This window comes from Anabrus simplex, chromosome 2, assembly GCF_040414725.1.
Source record: "Anabrus simplex isolate iqAnaSimp1 chromosome 2, ASM4041472v1, whole genome shotgun sequence".
Classification (NCBI taxonomy): domain Eukaryota; kingdom Metazoa; phylum Arthropoda; class Insecta; order Orthoptera; family Tettigoniidae; genus Anabrus; species Anabrus simplex.
This window is the reverse complement of record NC_090266.1, coordinates 329,025,356-329,049,917: the sequence shown is the minus strand read 5'-3', so window position 1 is coordinate 329,049,917 and position 24,562 is coordinate 329,025,356. Positions and strand designations below refer to the sequence as shown.

General features: G+C 38.3%; 1 protein-coding gene across 1 annotated transcript in view; it reads right to left on the bottom strand.

Annotated features, from left to right (window-relative positions):
* LOC136863533 (NACHT and WD repeat domain-containing protein 2) overlaps window positions 1-24,562 on the bottom strand; it is a 638,416-nt gene that overhangs the window by 466,405 nt on the left and 147,449 nt on the right. Inside the window, exons 7-8 of the mRNA XM_067139918.2 lie at window positions 17,034-17,232; window positions 14,984-15,226 (exon numbers count right to left, since the gene is read on the bottom strand). Of these exons, the coding sequence (XP_066996019.2) occupies window positions 14,984-15,226; window positions 17,034-17,232 (442 nt within the window). The remainder of the gene's footprint in view (window positions 1-14,983; window positions 15,227-17,033; window positions 17,233-24,562) is intronic.

Here is a 24,562-nt window from a genome sequence, read left to right as displayed (position 1 = left end):
TTAAATAAATAGGTAACCGGTTGGTGAGTTTGACTTTGCGAATGCGCAATATTTCTGTGCTCCAGTTTGGTGTGTGACCTTCGTCGAAAATAGACTAATTTTTCTTGATGTGAACATAATCGCCTGTTCGAAAGCGATGACGCCGTGGATCGACTTTTTAATGGGATTAAAAATACGATCGAACTGTGGGATGTTTTTCGTTATGAGTGGTGATTTTGTACCAAGATTTCCATGCTCGGTATCGTTGTAACGCGCTACAAGAGTTTGTGGTAAATCGAGCCAACGGAACGAATCTCTGGCTGTAATTGCTCGCCACATGTTCGTTTTTAACTCTTTCAGTCATGAATTTGTTTAACTAATTTTGAAGAAACGTTTGCGTTAATGCTGTAAAGTATACAGGGTGTATCCGTGATGATGTTACCAACTTTCATGGAAGAGGGTGGACGGCAAATGGATCGGTTTGAGGTAAGAAACCGTAGTCCGGAAACGTTCGAGTCAAAAGTTATTAATAATCCAAGTTGTTTGACGTCAGGCTGTTCTTAACAGTTCAAACGATACCACGGATATTCGAAAGGGTAAGACAGAACTTTTTGCGACGATTTCATGTCTGTGTTGACGCAAGGGGACGCCGATTCGAACATTTTTTGTAAATGGAGCAGTTTGTGTAACTTGTGCAAGTAAACGGACTAAAATGAGTAGAATTTTGCTTAACTGTTGACTTGATCGTTTCCGGAATATGGTTCCTTATCTCAAATGGATCCATTTTCCGTCCTCCATCATCCCTGAAAGTCTGTGATATCATCATGGTTACACCCTGTATATAGAATTATACAAACAAAATTATTTTAACCGTTCAGTACCAGGCTATGAGACATGTCCTGATGCCCAGCAAGACATATATGTCGTTTTCCGCGTCATTCTAATATGTATTTGGTTGTGATAAGCATTTTATGCCCGGTCCAGGATACGAGCGGCGCTGCGCTAGCTCGAGGATGGAAGCTCTAATTGCGCGCGCGTACCGAGAGAGAGAGCTCTCAGTACAGCGAGACCTTAGAATTACGCTCTCTTTCATGCGAGCGAGAAGGAAGCATGACGCCGCGCTCAAATACTGCCGATGTCATGAGGCGGAGTTAACATTATAGGGTTCTAACTTGAGAACTGGATATTCTTACCGACTTCCCTGTATATTCGTGGATACCAATCAACAAATTTCGCGTGTCGAGTAATATAATAATAATAATAATAATAATAATAATAATAATAATAATAATAATAATAATAATAATAATAATAATAACAATAATAATAATAATAATAATTTCGGTAAAAGCCTTAGAAATTTACAAGTAAGGGCTCATTGTAACCAGCATAATTTACAGTATTTGATAATGTAAAAATATCTATTACTTAACGAGAGCATTATTAATGACGCACATGAGCTAGGTGTGCAGGGGTAGGAACCATCTGTCGCTAGCGCTTATCTTGACAGAAATATGGAAGTCCCCGTCTTCAACCACTTAGCGCACCGAGATCCAAGAGAAAGCTTGTAAGATTACCAAAGGACCTACGATGTGATTTACACGAAAGTATATCAGTGGAAAAAGGAAGTCGAGATCTACATGATGAATATTTATACGACCTTGAGGGACCATTATAGCGAAGCGATTTGTTCCTGTGGGCGGAGTTTACCCTCTCCATAGTCAGCGACCTGTACCTTCTGTATAAGGACACCAGGACAGTCCTTAGTTACTCATTCGTTCAGTGTTAATCAGTGTTTTTAATTCATTCAGTGTGATTCAGTGCTACTCTGTAATACTCGGTTTTATTCATTGTTCTAAATATTGTGTTAGACAGAGCTCTATTCCACGTCAGTCCGATACACGTTCATAATACAGTTACATTTTTCTTGTGTAAAGCAATAATTGTGGTGTGTGGATATATGAGATTCTAATCCCAATATATATAGAAAGGGAATGCAGACAAGCAATATCAGTGTCGGCTTACATAAATATTTTTCAAAGAACGGGTAATATTTCAATAATCGTCACGACGTAGTGAGTTATTGACTATAGAGTACCAATAATTATTGTACCGTGATTAAGGTATGTGCAGAATAGAGACAATCCTCCTAAGAAGTACAAGTGTTAGACTGGTCGGGAAGTGCTCCATAAATGAATAAGTGACGCTCACGTAGAAACAAATAAAGCCAATAACTGTTCCGCTTTATAACGAAAGGGAATCGGTTAGTGATCTTCAGGAACAGCAACCACTACTCGGGAAGTCCATTCGAGTCTCTGGGTGGGTCTATCATTGTCATGTTATTCGAAGACACATAAACAGTACTTCAAATAACCAATTCCCAATTTATTTGCATGAATGTGAATGCTCGTCTAACCCAGCATTCAACGCTATCTGAACGCGCCTGTGTGCCTGCAAAATTCCTTTCGAGGACAGCGCAGAACTTCCAATAGTCGGAGATTGCAGATCAAGACACCATGGATTCAAACCCAAAGGAGATGAACCTAAGACTCCCTGCTAACGAGGCACAAGTGATGGAGAACTAAATCCATATGAGTATACTCAGATGACAGTAGGTTGCACACAGCAAATGATAAGTACATTCCATGATATTTCTAAGCATGAAAATCAGAAGTGTCGTATTAATATGTAAACTTAACTTTGTAAATAGAATTTTTCAGCATGCAGTTTGATATCTGTGATAACGTGTAGGGAACGCAAAATGCGTGTTTCAATGGGGTACAGTTTCTTTATTAGTTTGATTTTCTTTCTTTTTTTCTCCCGCGATTATTGGTTAATCACTAAGTTATTCCGTGGATTTTTGCATGAATTAGTATATAAGGCCCTATAGTGTATTATGTTTGAGTGAAGCATTCGTAAGTATGGATTTAGATAATTCAGCGGACTTCATAATCTGTTCCAATTTCAATCAGCTGAGTTGGGTCTTCTCAATTTTTCAAATATATATTATTCAAATGATTCAAGACTTTAATGCATGTGTACAACTACCTTTCTTTTAATAGTAAAGATGCTGACAACTGGAAGGAGGAGAGATGATTCGAGATGCGAACAATGACCTAGATAGTTGCACAAGTAAGCGATATGTTGAGTTAATACGTGTCAATGTAGGATCTTCTCAATGTGTAAATAACGTGTATTTGAGGTACACGTATGTGAAAATGAAGAACGAAACAGTATATGTGAAAATGTTTAAGATGACGGATTAAGAATATAGTAATAATGATGATGAACTGAACCGATTCTGAATATGGTTGAAGCATTTAGATAAAATTATATTTGAGGGTATCCACAAATGAGTATTTGCCTGGAGAATACGAGACAATTGAACTAAGAATTACGTATTTATGGGTGCAAGTAAAAGTATTTCACTCAGCTGGAAGGAGGTTGGTTTTAGAGAGAGAGATTTATGGCCTTCGGAATGATGACAAGAGAGGGAAGCATCAGGACCTCGAGGCTGGTCTCGTTAGGTCTGTCAAATGCTCGCAGGAGTCACATAAGAACGCTCTTCCATTTTTCACATTGTACTGAATATCCACGTACCAAAAATTTCTTACCATCAACGTTGTACGTTTCATGATCCGATGGGTGAAGCAATCCTCTAAATTTTATATTCAAATAAGACCGTAGTAGGGATTTCCAGATAGCCCCTCGAAGTCAATATAGCACAGTTCGGTACCCGATCGGTATCGACATTCTTGGATCGACACCAGGAAGATCTGAAAGGCGCCACAATTTCAGAAAGCATTACAGTGTGTGGATTATATTTCGTGTTGATGTATTTACATGTGATTGTTTCATTTTAACATGTGTTTATATTTATGTATTATATCAGTGTATGATGATTTATGGTGATTTACAGGATACCAACGTCGTGTGTTTACTTTGTAAAATATTAGAATAAGGCATTGCCCCGGAAAATGCGTATATGCGATAGTGTGATGCATAATTAATGTGAAAAAGTAGACTTTATTAGCGGCAAGTGACGACATGATTTTCATGATTGGGTAAATATGCAGGACTGTATTTCATAAAATGTCCTAATACTACGACACTGTAAAATAGTATTTTTTTCTCTCGAGAATGTCATCCTTCTCGTAAAATTTAAATGATGTTAGGTAATTATATAGTGGATACCCGCAGGTACCGATATTGAGATAAAGAGACATATCCCTATTGATTAAGAAGTGTAATGTACATGTGTACAGTGTTAGTAAGTAGATTTTGGAATGCCAAAATGAGATTCAGAAGTAACAAAGACTGATAAAAGGACATTTAACGGCAATAACCATATAATTAATTTTTGTGTTGAAAATTGCCACGTAGGAAAATAACATGGCATTTCTCGTGAGTATATATATTTTCATCTGACTCTATCATTTATTAAAATTATGTTTTGAACTGGGAACACTCCATTATTATTATTTAGTAATGTAGCGTATTCATCTTATTATAGCACTCTACTTTCAATATATTAGACTAGCAAGATACCCGTGCTTCGCTACGGTATTATACTGAAATTTATAATTGAATGCTTATTGTTTTAGATATATAATCCGCCGAAATTCGCGATCTGGCCAGTTTTCTGCGAGAATCCGCCAAAATTCGCGATCTGACTCGTTTTCTAATAGATTACGGCAAGTTTCCTCCCATTTTTCAATCTTTCTTTCCAGCAAACGATTTCGTACTTCCCGGGCTAGGTCCAGGTATTCCACCCAGTTAGTTGGGTCCCTAAATCTTTGCCATCTTTTCCTATAAGCATTTTTAATATGAATCAAATCCTTCAGGGGATCTGTCGTGGTGTCGTCTTGGGTGCCTTGGCGGTAGCCTACTGAACCCGCGGCCGGACTGCATTCTTAGTCATTAGCCGTCCAGGACCCGTTTCCAGCGTGGTCCGCACATGTGACGACGGTCCAGAACATTATTATTATTATTATTATTATTATTATTATTATTATTATTATTATTATTATTATTATTATTATTATTATTATTATTATTATTATTATTATTATATGTTCTGGACCCCACAGCAATATGCAAGACCGCTACTTGGCGGTAAATTACATCTGCTGCCATTGTCATTGTTGACAATGTGGCCAGCACCATTGTCGCGCGTAGGCAAGTGTGCGGGATTTCTGGCGATACGAATGACATACCTCCGTGTATTAGTGACCTTATTATAGAGGTGAACAATTTGACGGTCAATATCATTCCTATCGTTTATTTCGAATGTGTTTAAATTTTTATTTATATGCCAGGAGAATCTACTCTAATCTAAGAACGTTCTCCGAAGGAAAAGATGGCTGTTGAAAAAGAACCCAGGAAAGATTAAAAATGATCGGTTTATGATCAGAATAAGTACATTCAAAGTCAACAGCCTGTTTCTTATCATTCGACAGGATCAGGGATGGAATGAATAAAGCCCCATCTAGCGGCAACAATATGAATTGTGCCGGCTGCCGAAGCTCCCCTCTGGGGCAATGGTCGATGAGTGACAAATGAAATGAAATATTGGACAGTGTTGCTGGAATTAATGATGACAGGGAAAGCAGGAGTATCCGGAGAAAAACCTGTCCCGCCGCCATTTTGTCCAGCACGAATGTCACATGGAGTGACCGGGATTTGAAACACGGAACCCAGCTGTGAGAGGCCGGCACTCTGCCGCCTGAGCAACGGAGGCTCCTTATAAGTACATTATGAACAGTAAAATCAATTGGTCTCACCGCCTTTTACACCCCACCGCCGTTAAGTTTATTTACCCCCATCCCCCCAAAAATTAAAAGAAGGTGTGTTTCTTTATGTTTAAAGGAGATTCCAAATACCAATGTTCACGTTTATTACCTTCAGTTTTGAGATATAAGTATCCCCTTGAAAATAATTCACTTTTTTAACTTCCTTTCACACTCCCCCCCCCCCCTCACAAAGTGATATTAAGGCAAAAAATACTTGTTCCTTTAATAGTAAAGGATCTTCTAAATACCAATTATCACCACTCTAACCTCTTTAGTTTTTGATTTATGTGTCCTCATGAAAGGAATTCAGCTCCTTTTCACTCCCCCCCCCCAAGGTTATTTCCACCACCAAAACGCGCTTTTCTTTGTTTTTAAAAGAGATCAAAATACCAATTTTCACGTCTGTAACAACTTTAGTTTTTATTAGATGTATGTATTCTCATACAATTAAGTCAATTAATGTTTTCAATCCTTTAACCCCCCAAACCCCCTTCATTGGATTTTCCGAGAATACGTGTTTGTTTACGTTTAAAGCAGATTCCAAAAATCAAATTTCACGTGTGTAACATCTTCATTTTTGAGATGTCAGTAGCCTAATTAAAATAATTCAACAACATTTTCAGTCACTTTTACCCCCCCCCCCCACTTCCCAAGTGGTATTTCCGAAAACTAAAAATACACGTTTCTTTATTTAAAATAGAATTTAAAAATTACCATTTTTCATTTCTGTAACATGTTAAGTTTTTTAAGATATACTGTAGAAATTCTCATTTTAAAATTTCACCCCTTTTTAGTTCCCCTTAAGTGGAGTTTCCAAAGACAAATCACCTATGTTTCTTTTCACTTACAGGAGATTCCAAATACCCACTTTTTACGTCTGTAACATTTTACGTTTCTCAGATATTCTGTAGATATAGTCTTTCAAAAAATTCACCCCAATTTGCCACTCCTGTTTAACCGCCATTAATTGAATTTTCCAAAAGCAAAAATATACGTGTTTCTTTATTTTTAAAGGAGATCCCATTTACAAATTTTCAGTTCTGTAATATCTTCAGTTTCTGAGATATATGTATCCTCATTAAAGGCATTCAACCCATTATTCACCCTTTTACACCCCTCCTATTGGGATTTAGAGAAAACAAAGAACTACGTGTTCCTTTATTTTTAAGGGAGATTCTAAACACCAATTTTACATCCGTAAACGTTTAAAGTTTTAAGATGTAGACACACTCATTTTAAAAATTCACCCCCCTTTTCACCCCCCATTATTTGGATTTTCCAAAAACGAAAAAATACCTGTTTCTTTATTTTTAAAGTAGATCCCAAATACCAATTTTCAGGTCTGTAATATCTTCTGGTTCTGAAATATAAGTAGCCTCATTAAAGGCATTCAACCTCTTTTTCACCCTTTTCCACCCTTCCTATTTCGATTTTCCGAAAACAAAAAATACATGTTTCTTTGTTTTTAAAGGAGATTCTAAATACCAAATTTTACATCTATAAACTTTAAAAGTTTTGAGATATAGATTTACTCATTTTAAAAATTTCATCCCCCTTTTCACCCCCCATTATTTGGATTTTCCCAAAACGAAAAAATACCTGTTTCTTTATTTTTAAATAGATCCTAAATACCAATTTTCAGGTCTGTAATATATTCAGTTTCTAAGATATATGTATTCTCTTTAAAGGCATTCAACCCAATTTTCACCCCCTTTTCACCCCTCCTATTGGGATTTTCCGAAAACAGAAAACTACGTGTTCCTTGATTTATAATGAAGATTCTAAATACCAATTTTTACATCTCTAAACTTTAAAACGTTTGAGATATAGATGCACTCATTCTAAAAATTCACCCCCCTTTTCACCCTCGCATTAATTGGATTTTCCAAAAACAAAAAAAATATGTGTTACTTTATTTTTGAAAGCGATCAAAAGTACCAATTTTGAGGTCTGTAATATCTTCAGTTTCTGAGATATAAGTAATCTCTTTAAAGGCATTCAACCCATTTTTCACCCCTTTTTAGCCCTCCTATTGGGATTTTCCGAAAACAAAAAAATACGTGTTCCTTTATTTTTAATGAAGATTCTAAATAACAATTTTTACATCTCTAAACTTTAAAACTTTTGAGATATAGATGCACTCATTTTAAAAATTCACCCCCTTTCACCCTCGCATTAATTGGATTTTCCAAAAACAAAAAAATATGTGTTTCTTTATTTTTGACAGCGATCGAAAGTACCAAAATTGAGGTCTGTGATATCTTCAGTTTCTGAGATATAAGTAGCGGTATCCTGATTAAAGGCATTCAACCCCTTTTTCACCCTTTTTCACCCCTCCTATTGGGATTGTCTGAAAACAAAAAAATACGTGTTTCCTTATTTTTAAAGAAGATTCTAAATACCAATTTTCACATCTGTAAACTTTTAAAGTTTTGAGATATAGACACACTCATTTTAAAATTTCACCCCCCTTTTCACCCCCTTAGGGACGGAATATCCAAAAATCCTCTCTTAGCGAGCACCTACATTATAATATGAATATATCCCCAAAATTTCATTTCTTTATGTCCAGTAGTTTTGGCTCGGCGATGATGAATCAGTCAGTCAGTCAGTCAGTCAGTCAGTCAGTCAGGACAAGCTACTTTATATATATAGACTAGCAAGGTACCCGTGCTTCGCTACGGTATTATACTGAAATTTGTAATTGAATGCTTATTGTTTTAGATATATCATCCGCCGAAATTCGCGATCTGACACGTTTTCAGCGAGAATCCACCAATATTCCCGATCTGACTCGTTTTCTATTAGATTACGCCACGTTTCCCCCCATTTTTCAATCTTCCTTTCCAGCAATCGATTTCGTACTTCCCGGGCTAGGCTCAGGTATTCTTCCCGGTCAGTTGGGTCCGTAAATCTTTGCCAGACAGTATTTTCCTATAATCATTTTAAATCTGGATAAAATCCTTCAGGAGATCCGGCGTGGTGTCATATTGGGTGCCTTGGCGGCACTGAACCCGCGGCCGGACTGCATTCTTAGTCATTACCCGTCCAGGAGCCGTTTCCAGCGCGGTCCGCACATTTGACGACGGTCCGGAACATTATTATTATTATTATTATTATTATTATTATTATTATTATTATTATTATTATTATTATTATTATTATTATTATTATTATTATTATTATTATTAATGTTATTATTATTATTATTATTATTATTATTATTACTATTATGTGTTGCTGGGATGAATGATGACAGGGAAAACCGGAGTATCCGGAGAAAAACCTGTCCCGCCTCCGTTTTTTCCAGCACGAATGTCACATGGAGTGACCGGGATTTGAACCACGGAACTCAGCTGTGAGAGGCCGGCGCGCTGCCGCCTGAGCAACGGAGGATCCTTATAAGTACATTAAGAACAGTAAAATTAATTGGTCTCACCTCCTTTTACACCCCACCGCCGTTAGTTTTTACTGCCAACCCCCCCCCATAATTAAAAGAAGGCGTGTTTCTTTATGTTTAAGGGAGATTCCAAACACCAATGTTCACGTCTATTACCTTCAGTTTTGAGATATAGGTATCCCCATAAATATAATTTACTTTTGTCACTTCATTTCAAACTACTTCCCCCCCCCCCCCCAAGTGAATTTTCCCGAAAAAAAATATTTGTTTCTTTAATAGTGAAGGATCTTCTAAATACCAATTATCACGATTCTAACTTCTTCACTTTTAGATTTATGTGTCCTCATGAAAGGAATTCGACTCCTTTACACTCCCGCCCCCCAAGATGGTTTCCCCCCCAAAAACGCGTTTTTCTTTGTTTTTAAAGGAGATCCAAATACGAATTTTCACGTCTGTAACAACTTTAGTTTTTATTAGATGTATATATTCTCATACAATTAAAGTCAATTAATTTTTCAATTCTTTCACCCCCTCCCCCCGCTTCATTGGATTTTCCGAGAATACGTGTTTCTTTACTTTTAAAGCAGATTGCAAATATCAAATTTCACGTCTGTAACATCTTCATTTTTAAGATATCAGTAGCCTAATTAAAAGAATTCAACACCATTTTCAGTCACTTTCACCCCCCCCCCCCCACCCAAGTGGTATTTCCGAAAATTAAAAATACACGTTTCTTTATGTTTAATAGAGATAAAAATACCATTTTCACTTCTGTAACATGTTAAGTTTTTTAGATATACTGTAAAAATTCTCTTTTTAAAATTTCACCCCTTTTGGGTTCCCCTTAAGTGGAGTTTCCAGAAACAAATCACCTATGTTTCTTTATATTTACAGGAGATTCCAAACACCCACTTTTTACGTCTGTAACATTTTACGTTTCCAAGATAATCTTTCAAAAATTCACCCCAATTTGTCACTTCTGTTTAACCCCCAGTAATAGGATTTTCCGAAAACTAAAAAAATACGTGTTTCTTTATTTTTAAAGGAGATCCCATATACAAATTTTCAGTTCTGTAATATCTTCCGTTTCTGAGATATATGTATCCTCATTAAAGGCATTCAACCCATTTTTTACCCTTTTACACCCCTCCTATTGGGATTTACAGGAAACAAAAAAAATACGTGTTCCTTTATTTTTAGAGGAGATTCTAACTACCAATTTTTACATCTGTAAATTTTAAAGTTTTATGATGTAGACACATTCATTTCTTAAAATTCACCCCCCTTTTCACCCCTCAATATTTGGATTTTCCAAAAACGAAAAAATACATGTTTCTTTACATTTAATGTAGATCCCAAATACCAATTTTCAGGTCTGTAATATCTTCAGGTTCTGAAATATAAGTAGCCTCATTAAAGGCATTCAACCCATTATTCACCCTTTTACACCCTTCCTATTGGGATTTTCCGAAAACAAAAGAATACGTGTTTCTTTATTTTTAAAGGAGATTCTAAATACCAATTTTTACATCTATAAACTGTAACAGTTTTGAGATATAGATACACTCATTTTAAAAAATCACCCCCTTTTCACCCCCGCATTAATTGGATTTTCCAAAAAAAAAATACGTGTTTCTTTATTTTTAAAGGAGATCCCAAACACCAAATTTTCAGGTCTGTAATATCTTCAGTTTCTGAAATATATGTAGCCTCATCAAAGGCATTCAACCCCTTTTTCACCCCTTTTCACCCCTCCTATTGCGATTTTCCGAAAACAAAAAAATACGTGTTTCTTTATGTTTAATGAAGATTCTAAATACCAATTTTTACACCTGCAAACTTTAAAAGTTTTGAGATATAGATTCACTCATTTTAAAAATTCACCCCCTTTTCACCCTCCCATTAATTGGATTTTCCAAATACAAAAAAATACGTGTTTCTTTATTTTTCACAGCGATCAAAAGTACCAATTTTGAGGTCTGTAATATCTTCAGTTTCTGAGATATAAGTAGCGTATCCGGATTAAAGGCATTCAACCCATTTTTCACCCTTTTTCACCCCTCCTATTGGGATTGTCTGAAAACAAAAAAATACGTGTTTCCTTATTTTTAAAGAAGATTCTAAATACCAATTTTCACATCTGTAAACTTTTAAAGTTTTGAGATATAGACACACTCATTTTAAAATTTCACCCCCCTTTTCACCCCCTTAGCGAAGGAATATCCAAAAATCCTCTCTTAGCGAGCACCTACATCTTAATATGAATATATCCCCAAAATTTCATTTCTTTATGTCCAGTAGTTTTGGCTCGGCGATGATGAATCAGTCAGTCAGTCAGTCAGTCAGTCAGGACAAGCTACTTTATATATATAGATTAAGTGCCCACTTTTCTTACGAACAGTACCATTGACCCGTATGCTCTTGAACGTAGCCGTTTCGCCAGTTGAAAGTAGGGAGGATGGGACTTCGATGCTCGAGTTTGATTCCCGAAGTTCCTCATCCAAAAGATTTCCATCCAAATATTTATTTGTGAACTAAAATTGGATAATCAGCACTCTGCCGATCCCGGGGCAGGTGCAATGGGAAGGAGACAGGTAAACTCGAAACTGAACCTGAACTTTACACTCGTGTTAACTTTTTAAACAGGGATGACCGGAAGAAGCAAGAGAAAACAGCAAGACTATGTAATATTTTAAGAGAAACGTTGGAAATGAAATTAAAAGAAGATAAAGACAGGTACTAGTTAGAATATGAATGTGGAGATATCCTAGATTCTATGAAGTAGTTAAAGTATAGGAAGTAACTCAAATGCTAAGTTCATATAATGATTAATTAAAGATACATCCAAATTCTATTTATAGAAATACTGTATATTTAAATAATTTTGGAATTTTTTTATAAATTGGGTTATTTTTAATATTGTATATTTTAAAAACTAACTGCATGTATTATATTACTGCATGATTACGATCCATTAATATTCTCTCCCAGAGTTGGTGGTGGTCCGTGACTGGGAGAGAAGGGTGTTCTATTCATTCATTCATACATTTTTATTGGTCACAGGTCCGTTTTAATCACTTTACAGTCTCATAGCAAACATATTTGCTGATGAGCATTACAGCAACTTTTTTCTTGTCTACAGCGTTGCTTACGACATTTTTACAGCTTTATCGCAAAGATACTTAATTATCAGCGTTTTAAACACATTTTTTCTGGTTTACAATGTCATTTTTATACTGTTTCAAGTTAACTGCAAAGCTACTTACTAAACGGCGATTTAACCAAAGTTTGTGGGTTAGAGGGTCGTTTTATACACCGTACATTTTTGGGTTCATTGGAAAACCACTTAGTGAACCGCGATTTAACCACGTTTTGTGAGTTACTGTATCGTTTTATGTACTTTTTGTGTTTATTGCAAAGCTATGTAGAGAACAGCAATCTACAATCTTTTTCACTGACTACAAATTTGTTTTACGGTATATACTTGGCTAAGCCTTTTGAACCGAGGGTATCTTAGTTGTCCTATATAACACGAACGCAGTTGAAGATCCTATTTATAATCACAATAACACATAAGACTGGTTTGTTTGTGACTATAATCAAGAAATTACATCAACCTGAACTACCTGCGGTAACTCTCATGAGATCACATGAAAACCGGTCTACTTATGACATAATCATGATATTACATAACACTGGACTACCTCTGGTTATAGTCATGATATTTACAAGAAATTACATAAAAAGGGACTGACTGCGGTTATAATCGTGATATCAGATAAAAACCGATCTATTTGTGATTATAATCACGATATTACACAAAAAAGTGAAGTCCATCTGAGCGTAGATCCCTATCACCTACCCACCCAATAGGATCTACAAATTTCACTCCCAGTTCCCCACATAACCATTCCATAGTCGCATTTAAATCCTCAATCACCCTACACTCAGTATCTCTCCTACACAGTATCCCAATCTCTTCTTCCTTAGATTTCTTCCGTGCTGCCGCAACAAGATCCCAAACATCCCCTACTATGTTAGTATCTATTATTGCTGTCTTACGTTATTGGTATCAACGTGGAAAACTACCACCTTCTGCTTACCCTCCTCCCTCCCTTCTATTTTCCTAAACATTTCCCTTAAACGAATTCCTTGATAACACTCCACCCTGGTTCCCTTTTCTCCATATACTTTCCCCACATGCCCGACACATGACTGCACGACTTCGAGCTATTTCTTGTGGGGTGGGCAATTTTACGAACAGACGAATGGGGTGCCTATGGGGAATCCACTCTCACCGGTAGTGGCTAATTCCTTTATGGAGCATTTTGAGAAGGAGGCTATCGCTTCGGCGCACTTCAAAAATATTATTTGGTGGAGGTATGTTGATGACACATTTGAGGTATGGACAGAAGGTCCTGAGAAACTTCATGTGTTTTAAACCACTTAAATCACAACCATCCTGCAATTAAATTCACTACGGAGATACAGTCAGACGGATGCCTTCCTTTCGTGGATGTTCTAGTAAGAAAGAAAGCGGTCGGCTCCTTAGGACATACCGTCTATCGTAAGCCTATCCATAAAAATCGCTATCTCTATGCACATTCTCACCACGATCCAGCACAAAAACAGGTCATTCTCACGACACTCGCCACGAGAGGAGACAAGAATTTATTGGGCCATTAAATATCCAGGAGGAGATGGACACACTCAAAGTCACGCTCAAGGGTAATGGTTACAACGATGTACAGATTCATAGAGCCCTGCATCCCAAAGGGGCAACTAACAATGCTCACAGAAAGAAGAAGTGAAGGGAACTGCCCACCTGCCTTACATCCACAAGACCACAGACCTAATTGCCAAGGTCCTCCACAAACACAATGTAAAAATCGTGTTTGGCACCGTCACCAAAATGGCTCACAGTTTAGGTAAAAGCAAGGACAAACTGTCCCCACTGTTACACCCTGGAGTGTACAAAACTCCCTGTACTTGCGGCAAGGTATGCATTGGCCAAACATGCCGGTTCATTGGGACTCGCATTAAGGAACACCAAAGAAATATCCGTCTCAACCAGCCAGACAAATCAGCAATAGCTGAACACGCCCTATCGTCGTGTCATGATGTCATGTTCAAAGATGTTCGTTCGAGCTCTTTCCCACACTCGACACTACAAGTCCAGGATTATACGGGAAGCTGTGGAAATACGAGTAACTAAATTACAATTATCAACTGCACTGAAGCTTTTCCTTATTACAACTGCTTAAGCGGAATAATAGAGCTGGAATGAAAACTAAATACTTGATACTAAGTCGGGTTACTTTGTTCCCCCTTTTCTATCTATGCGCTAATAGAAGAGATATATTTTTACCCTACTAGAGATATATTACGCACGATATGCACGTATGTCAATTACCTCAGTTTAATTGAAACAATAGAACTGGTGTTAAAGCTAAATAATTTGTACATGATACTAATTCTAAACTGCGTTTAGACTTATCCTAATTACAAATTGAATAATTGAGACAACAGAATGTAGTTAAAAGTAAATCCTTATTAGAAAGTTTTGTAATTTGTTCATTGTTTCATGGTATACCGGCACTTGATTGATTAAGTTTGAAGCAAATATTGTAAAATGACGTTCCTATTCTACATTCATAATGCTCAGTTGCTCTTTCTTTTGCCATTAAGAATCATAATAATTACTAAAATATTGTTCCCACATCTTAATAACTGACAAAATCGCAAACGTTAACTTCGAATCGAAGAGCAAGTTATCGGTTTATATGTGACAATGAGGTAAAATGTAGCTTACCTGTTGGCAGATTGAGATGAGAGTTGGAGTCAGAGCGCTGCTGTCAGGTGTTGTACCAAGGAAACGAATGATGCTGATAGGTTTGGAGCCTGCAAACCACTCAGTTGACGTAAGGCTGGCAGACTTCGCCAATAGAGATGTTTTACCACAACCACCTTCTCCGTAGAGCACTAATGGCTTGTCAGAGTCGCCCAGCATGTACGATTCTATGTGCTTCAGGTTCTCTTCGCGACCGTAGAACACCTACCAATAAGACACGTGAGTTAGCAATGAAAATAGAACACTTCAAAGCGTTGCAAGAAATGTCCTTCTTAAATAATGACAAATAGGTGTTAGATTTCTATGATTAACTTTACAGTTTATAAAGGATGTGGTCAAAATTATGCTCTAAATTCCGGCCAGAGCGCTGAATAAAACGTGTTCCATTTGGGTTTCACACATAGATTCAAATTAGCGTTGGCAATTGATCCATCGTCTGCTTCTTCCTCCACTTCCTACATATCCTGGTGGGGTTACGGATGCAACATTATGTCAGACATGTGGATTTGGTCCTGTTTTATAGCCGAATGCCCTTCCTGGTGTGAAAACTACGTCTCATAGATATGATGCTAAACTCTTAAAGGATCATAATCAACCAGTATCTATCTATCTATCTATCTAATTATGATAATGATGATTATTATAATTGTTGTTTTAAGGCGAGATTGTCGGCCTCCAATGGCTGTCTATCCCTCGGCGAGGCTTCGCAGTACCTTGAATTCGTATCAATTGCACTAAAGGCTCATAGGATAAGAATGATTTTTTTGCTATTTGCTTTACGTCGCACCGACACAGATAGGTCTTATGGCGACGATGGGACAGGAAAGGCCTAAGAGTGGGAAGGAAGCGGCCGTGGCCTTAATTAAGGTACATCCCCAGCATTTGCCTGGTGTGAAAATGGGAAACCACGGAAAATCATGAAATCCAACGAGCAAAGAGTGTTTGAGGCATTATCTAATTGCAGTGTAGCGTTGAGAAAAGTACCACTTTTTAATTAACATCGTAAGCTGACGACCATCAGAAGACATGAACGAATTCACCATAAACGACCAAAATACATGTTCGAAGATACCCTATGTACATGTGAAATATATTATTCTGTAGACATGAACAGAAACAACCGTGTCCTTTTAGTTCACTACCTCATCTGAAAATATTCTAGCACACTAGCAGAAAGTGTGCACCCACTGCACCCTTGCAATGAGGGTGAAACCTTTGTGTATCCTGTAGCCATAATCGGAAACATGGAGGGGTGGACATGAGCCGACATGATCTCCCCACCCCCACTTTCTCCCAAGGCAGCGTCACTTCCATAATGGTATGTTTCAAAGATATCAGATGGAGTTTATATACTCTCCTGTTGTCACTATATGTCCTTCTGTCCCCTGGTGGAAGCTGAAACTGTACATCACATTAATTATGTAATTATGTGGATTGCGATCAATGGTGTGCATCTCGCAGACCATCAGACAGACTCGTGACAGAAACATCTTCTTCTTCTACCGCTTTTCCGACACCTGTGGAGTCACGTGTATGAACTGCCCTTCCTGATGCAAATCCTACATAGAGGGATGCAATCACTATTGCGCTTTTCTGTGATAGTTGGTAGTGTGGTGCGTTGTCTGAATATGAAGAGGAGAGTGTTTAGACAGACACAAACTCTCAGTCCCCGAGTCAAAAGAATTAATCAGAAGCGATTAAAAATCCCCCATCCGGCAGGTCACTGACCATTCAGCCAAAGAGTCATGACACTGTGATTATTCACTGTACAGTTAATGCCTACCTTTAGTTGCCCGTATTGCGGCCTGGGAATGTACAAGCAATTTGTGAACATAAATTGATATTTGACTTAAAAAGGTAAAATCACCGTTGCATTGAATTTCACTGTTAACCTTTACACATGAGTGCGTATGTCTCAAGTCTATGAGAACCCCACGAATATCATTTACATCATGATGAGTGTAAAACTTGAACTCAAGGTCTACGTGATGAAGATTAATAGGGTCTTCACCTTCACAGAGTTCTTGCAGCCATGAAGATGTTGTAGGATCTCAGTAACTATTTGCCCTTGGGCACTAGAATCCTCCTTCCTCATCGCTCTATCAACGAGTTTCGTAATGTTCTTGTAGAAGTGCGTGATGAAGTGTTGTAAATACTCTCCGTGCGTTTCAGTATCGAGACCTTCTCGTCCAATCCACTCCACCGTGTACCTGAAAAAGAAAAGAAAAAAAGAAAGGAGATTTCGTATTTTATGAGGCTCTCACCTACTACAGTTCCAGGCAACAGAAGATAATGTTCAGGTAATCTTTCTACAGGAATTGTATTCTATAAATTTACCCCATACCGAAGCCTAAACTTGGTATACAGATTATGTGATATGACGATATCTAATTATTATTATTATTATTATTATTATTATTATTATTATTATTATTATTATTATTATTATTATTACCGAGCGAGTTGGCCGTGCGGTTACGGTCACTTAGCTGTGAGCTTTCATTCGATAGATAGTGGGTTCGAATCCCAGTGTCGGCAGCCCTGAAGATGGTTTTCCGTGGTTTCCCATTTTCGCACCAGGCAAATGCTGGGGCTATACATAAATCAAGGCCACGGCCGCTTCCTTCCCTTCTTAGCCCTTTACTATCCCATCGTATCTATAAGATTTATCTGTGTCGGTGCGACGTTAAGCAAAATTTAAGAAAAGTATTAAGTTATTATTAAAATTGAATCTCTACACTGCACGGTAGAAGAGGACCGACTAAGTAAGTATTGAAATTGAAATAAATTACACAGTTATTTGATTTTGCCGAAATGAATAAATATTGGCATACATTGATCCCTCAGCACATTTACACATTACATCTGATTAAATTAATCTAAAAAAATAATCCTCCAACAAACTCGAGGCGGGGATCTTTGAAACGAAATCACAATCAAAACAAATTCTGTGGGCGCCAATGAAGGCCTAATCATGTTACATAATACATACAAATATGATTTAGCATGAGCTCCGTTTATCTCTCAGGGGTGGATCATGGGCTGACGATATCCAAACGTATGATCTTACCTTGGTACCTGAATTAAAAATTATTAATTATAATTTATATTTATTCCATATACTGAAGCTATCAGGTCTCCGGAAGTTCAGTATCGCGCTGCGAGGTATTCAGTCGAATATTGTTTTTCTGGGGTATACAATTTTATCGCCCCATAAGGGACAGAATAGAACATTTATTTTCTTTGTTTTTTTACAGCCATTACCCGCAACTCCCGTGGTGGGCTTTTAGCCACCCGAGAGCCTGCCTGCTTGCTCCAGAGCATTAAAGGAAATGGACACGTAGCCTTAGACTGCGATTTCTTAATTAATGTTAAATAACTGTACTTGCACTGTAAATGAGATGTTCAGTACCGAGGTGGATTCGCAGTTTCCAGTCCAGCAGGAGGCCGATGGAGGACAGTAACTCGCGCTCCGCTCTTTACCACTAATGAATGTCACCACTGGTGGGCATGGTTCAGTGACATGTTATTGAGTTGATTTCTGATTTCTACTTCTTGGAAACAGCTCTAGTACAGTGGACAAGTTAAAACTCAACTCTCAGTACTTTGACGCTGAGTAGCTGTGGTCTTTCTAAGAATTCGAACGCTCCAGCGACTGTCATCGCCGCCATTCCAAATTCGCATTGCATTTCCTGCGCAGTGGGGGCTTGGGAATTCGGTATGACATTATTTTCCGTTCCTCGTTTAACGAAGACTCTAATCTTTGGAATATCCATAGGCCTATTTAGTTTGTAACATGAATGTGTAATTGGCGGTTCGGCCTTCAACTGTCGTTTTTTCATATTTTGAAGTCGCGTCTAAAAATGAAATATAACCGGTGACGTCGTCTTAATTTGTGTGAGTAAATAGTAATTTGTTTTCCGAGTGTAAATACTCAAGATCCTTTAACAACGAATGTATTTTAATAAATATTTTCCAGCGCATAGCTCTATATATTTTCAAAGCCTAACAACGTGCGAGAAGGCTTCATCCAATGTGATAAATTAGAGATTTCGTTAGTAGCGATGCCAGGAATGAAAAGGGATTATTCTAATGCTGCAATGAAAAAGAAGACGCTGAAGCAAAAATAGGATTTTGTAAAGAAATTTTCGGAGATAGACATACATATTTTAGTAAAATAATGTTCCGATAGGGCAAGTATCTTGAATGCAACGCATCAAGAGTTATGTCAGTATGTAATGACTAAAAACAAAAACCGAACCCCATGGCACTACAGCCTTGGCCTACAAGCGACCGCTGCTCAACCCAAAGACCTGAAGATTACCAGGTATGTTGTATGATCAGTGCAACGAAACCCCTTCGCCGTTATTCTTGGCTTTCTAGACTGGGCTCGCCATCTCACCGTCATATAGGTCCTCAATTTCAATCACGTACGTAAGCTGAGTGGACCTTCAAGCAACCCTCACATCCAGGTAAAACCCTGACCTGGCCGGAAATTTAACCCGGGGCCTCCGGGTGAGAGGCAGGCTCCCTACCCCTCCAAAGTGAAACATTCGAGGAATGTGAAGACAATTCACCACCTTCATTCAAAGTTGCTAGAATTTTCGACGGTGTATTAGAGAGTACCACACAGGTACTTTAAAATATCTCACGTATAGAGGAAATTTTAGTCTAGACATTCGGGATGACAGTCTGAAAATAACCACTTTGAAACTCTGTCGCTGTAGACCGAAGGTCCATTTATTCGCGATGACAAAAACAGGAGTTTTTCTTGCGTTTATATTATTATAAAATATGACACGGGAGAAATATCGCACGCCAATGATTGTGTTATTCAGAAGAAATGACTTATGCCTGCTGTGAACCCTGCTGGGTTCAGCCCAACATGGATCAAAGGAATATGAGATTGGCAAGGACTGACCAAGAAGATAAATGACCATGATTCTGCTCAGTATCATTTTCAAGCGTGTGTTACTTAACTAATGTGGACATTTCTGGGGTTCTGAATTGAAGAATTAAGTAAGTTTTAGGAAGGAATTACTGATGTAACGCTTACTCTAGCTACATGCGACTTAGCATTTAGAGGTTATCGGGAGAATCTGGATGCGAGTCATAGTGGGAATTTTCTTGCCAACACTGAAATTCTAAGTAAGTAGGCCTACAATCCATTTTTTCCCGCTTACTGTGCAAGGAAGAAAAAAGGAAAACTACTTACTTAAGCTCCGAAATATAGAATGAATTAACTGGCATGCTATCATCGCGGATTGAAAAAGAAGTAATTTCAGATATCAAAGAATCCACCTTGTATTCTCTTTTATTGTACACCACTCAAGACCTGTCGAAACATAACCAATTAAGTTTAATTTTTCGATATGTGGTGGAAAAGTATGATATCAATCGTATCCCAAGAAAGTTTTCTAGGATTTCTGAAAGTTTCGGATGGAAGTGCACAAGGAATGATGAACATAGTGCTCAGTTTCGTAGGGGGAAAAGATATTTCAACAAAACAGCGTCGGGTCAAATATACGATGGAGCGTACGTGATGAATGGTGTTTAATCAGGAGTCCAAGAAAGAATTAAACGACTAGAAAAATCTGCTCAGTATGTTCACTGTGCTCACAATTTAAACTTCGTCTTAAAAGACGCTGCAAAGATTACTCAAGTCTTATAGCTGCCTCGAAGATATGCATGTTTTTCAGATTGAGTATTAGGAAGTGGAAACTTCTTGAAGATAATAGAAAAGTCATTACTAAAGAGACTCTATCCAAGGAGGTGGTTTTTCTTTATCGTTATAAGGTTATAAGGACATAATGAAATAATGAAAAAATAATATTATTTGCTATACGTCCCACGAACTACTTTTACGGATTTAGGAGATGCCGAGGTGCGGGATATGCTTCACGTTTAATAAATCGGGTGAATAAAATGAGGCCCTTTACTGAAAGCCACAATTGCGAACATTTGAATTTGTCCTTCATACAGTTATTCAATACAAAACACTAAACCACTAACATTGTATCTGAGGCCCTGCAGTCACCCGATGAAAATATTTGCAACGCTTCAAAATTTCTGGATGGAGCAATTAACTAACTTTCTAAGTTAAGGAAATCTTAAAGCGAATGAAGAGGCTAAAGTTATGACAGACTCGTGCGGAACGGAGTGTCCATTTTCAACGGAGCGCAATATGAAAGTAAGTCATTTCTTTGTTAATGATGAACGACTTGATGATCCAGGGCAATGCCCGACTCGTTGGCTGAATGGTCAGCGTACTGGCTTTCGGTTCAGAGGGTCCCGGGTTCGATTCCCGGCCGGGTCGGGGATTTTAACCTTAATTGGTTAATTCCAATGGCTCGGGGGCTGGGTGTTTGTGCTGTCCCCAACATCCCTGCGACTCACACACCACACATAACACTATCCTCCACCACAATAACACGCAGTTACCTACACATTGCAGATGCCGCCCACCCTCATCGGAGGGTCTGCCTTGCAAGGGCTGCACTCGGCTAGAAATAGCCACACGAAATTATATTATATTATCCAGGGCAATATATTAAGATTTCTGATTTTTATGAAAACTTGCATATTTTGCTTAGTCAACTGAGAATCAATTTTAAAATTTCATAACCAGACCTCCACAAACTTGAGTATTTACAAAATGCTACTCTTCCAGAAAAAGTGATGAAGATTTTTCAGCCGCAGTACTTCTTCCGGAAAAGTAACCAGATGACCTCTCTACCGACTTACCTCATCAGTTTTTGACGATTCGGAACGTTCTTAAGAAATTTGTCTTCTGCGACGTGCCTTTGTGAAAGAGCAGATTAAATAATAATTAAGAATCACATAATTATTTCGAGTGTCCCAGATGTTTCAGTGGTGTTAAAATTATTCCTAACCCGCCGGGTGAAAACGGCTACGTCAGAAAGGTCTTTCCCGACATTATTTAATAATAATAATAATAATAATAATAATAATAATAATAATAATAATAATGTTATTTGCTTTACGTCCCACTAACTACTTTTACGGTTTTAGGAGACGCCGAGGTGCGAGAAATTAGCCCCGTTTGAGTTCTTTCTCGTGCCAGTAAATCTACCGACACGAGGCTGACGTATTTGAGCACCTTCAAATACAACCGGACTGAGCCAGGATCGAACCTGCCAAATTGGGGTCAGAAGGCCAGCGCCTCAACGGTCTAAGCCACTCATCCCGGCTTTTTTTAATTAAAAACTCCTTATGAATCATGAAGGTAGCTCAATAATGCAGGATGATTAACACTGAAGTGGACAGAGCGCGAAAAGTAAACGTAGATACCCTGGTGGAGGAGTTCGCCTGCAGAAATACGACAAGGGAATGGCGATTCAACACCTGGCCTTAAGTATCATTTTTATACGCTAAGTAATTATATCATGGTATTCCATTATTGTTATTAATGTTATTTCCTTTCATGTATGCTGCATAAACGAAGAATATAAGACCCTCCACTGTGTGATTGTGGAACTTCAGAACAGACCATGACACACACCATTGAGGATTCTCCAAGCGACGATTTAACAGTAGCTGGAACGAAACAATTAATGCCACTTCAACCGCTTTCGAATGGGTGAACTCGCTGGAAGTCACCATTTGATCAGTTTTACTGTACAACGTGTACCCAAATTTCCTTCCGTGTGATATTTCTGTAAATAACCATTCCATTACAAATAAATAAATAAATAAATAAATAAATAAATAAATAAATACATAAATAAATAAATAAATAAATAAATAAATAAATAAATAAGTTATACGTACCAAAGACATCTCAAGTCTCGTAAAACAAACATCATGATCGTTTTCAACATTGACGTATCATGAGAATTTCTTCGGATTTTTGCTCAAAGAAAGAAAGAAAGAAAGAAAGAAAGTTTTTTTTGGAATTGGCTTTACGTCGCATCGACACAGATATGTCTTATGACGACTATGAGATAGGGAAAGCCTAGGAGTGGGAAGGAATCGGCCGTGGACTTAATTAAGGTACAGCCCCAGCATTTGCCTGGTGTGAAAATGAGAAGCCACGGAAAACCATATACAGGGCTGCGAGAGTGGGGCTCAAACCCGCTATCTCCGGGATGAAAGAGAGAAATCACGTATGCAGAAACGTGGTTTCTACATCCCTACTCTAAAATTTCACAAAAATATTTTAAATCTCAAATTTATAGATCAATGTGTTTTGTAGAGCCTTTGTTTTGACTCCTTTGATAAGCCAATACCAGAAACTGTAAATCAATTCTGGAGAATAATGTTAAAGCTCACTTCACCTTTGCTCACGTAAATATTAGCATTGTAGTGGCCCAAATAAGTATTACATATAACTATTGCAATTATGTACACTCATGTTCATAAAGAAACAGAACACCTTATAAGACTAGAGATAGGAAGTTCATATTCACAAGACATGTTCATTAGTATGTTCTGCATAAATTATTAGCATTTCAGTCACCCAGGTTCAGCATCTGTCCTATTGCCTAGTATGCACAGATAACTTGTTCCATGCGTGATGACATCGACGCGTATAAGGCACGAATGGCGTCCTGGGGTATAGCCATCCATGCTGCATTCACCTGGTTCCACAGTTCATCTTTTGTGGTTGGCAATGGGTCACAGCGCCGCACCCGTCGTTTCACCATATCCCACACATTTCGATTGGTGACAAGTCCGGTGATCGGGCGAGCCAGGGCAACAGTCTGACTTCCTGTGACAACAAGAAGGCACGTGTTCGTGCAGCAACATGTGGTCGCGCATTGTCCTGCTGAAATATAGCGTCTGGGGCGTCGTGCAGGAAGGATATGGCTACGGGTCGCAGGATGTCATTCACGTAGGTCCAGCTGGTCACAGTGCCCTGTACACGCCCCAACTGTGATTTGTGGTTGTACCCAATAGCACTCCACTCCATAAGGCCTAGAGTTGACGCTGTATGTCTTGTGCGAATGCAGTCAATGTGATGCGGTGAACCAAAATGCGGCCATCTTTGTCAAACACACAGAACCTGGATTCGTCCGAAAACACTATCTGCTGCCATTCCTGTCCCCAGTGACGTCGTTCCATACACCATTGCAGTCTAGCATGTTTATGCACATTAGTCAAAGGTAGGCGGAGAATTGGTCGACGCGCCGGTAACCCAGACCGAAATAAACGGCGAAGGACTGTTACTCCTGATAGTGTACGATGTGTTATACTGTTCCACTGTTGCGCCAGAGCCAAGGAGGACACAGATATGTTCTGCAATGCCATTCGGATGAGGCGTCGATCTTCTCAGGGGGTGGTCTTGGTGGTGCGACCAAACCCATATCGTCGTGTTCTACGGCCTTCTGTGAACCATTCTGTACACACCCGTTGAACTGCCGTCACACTTCGTCCTACACGAGCACCAATTTTACGGAAGGATGCATGTTGTATCATGCCCATAACGCGCCCTGTTTGAAAATCACTTATTTGACGGAACGGTTCTTGCATACGTCTGCGAGACATCCTGAACGTCTGCTCAAGTCACACTGATTCATT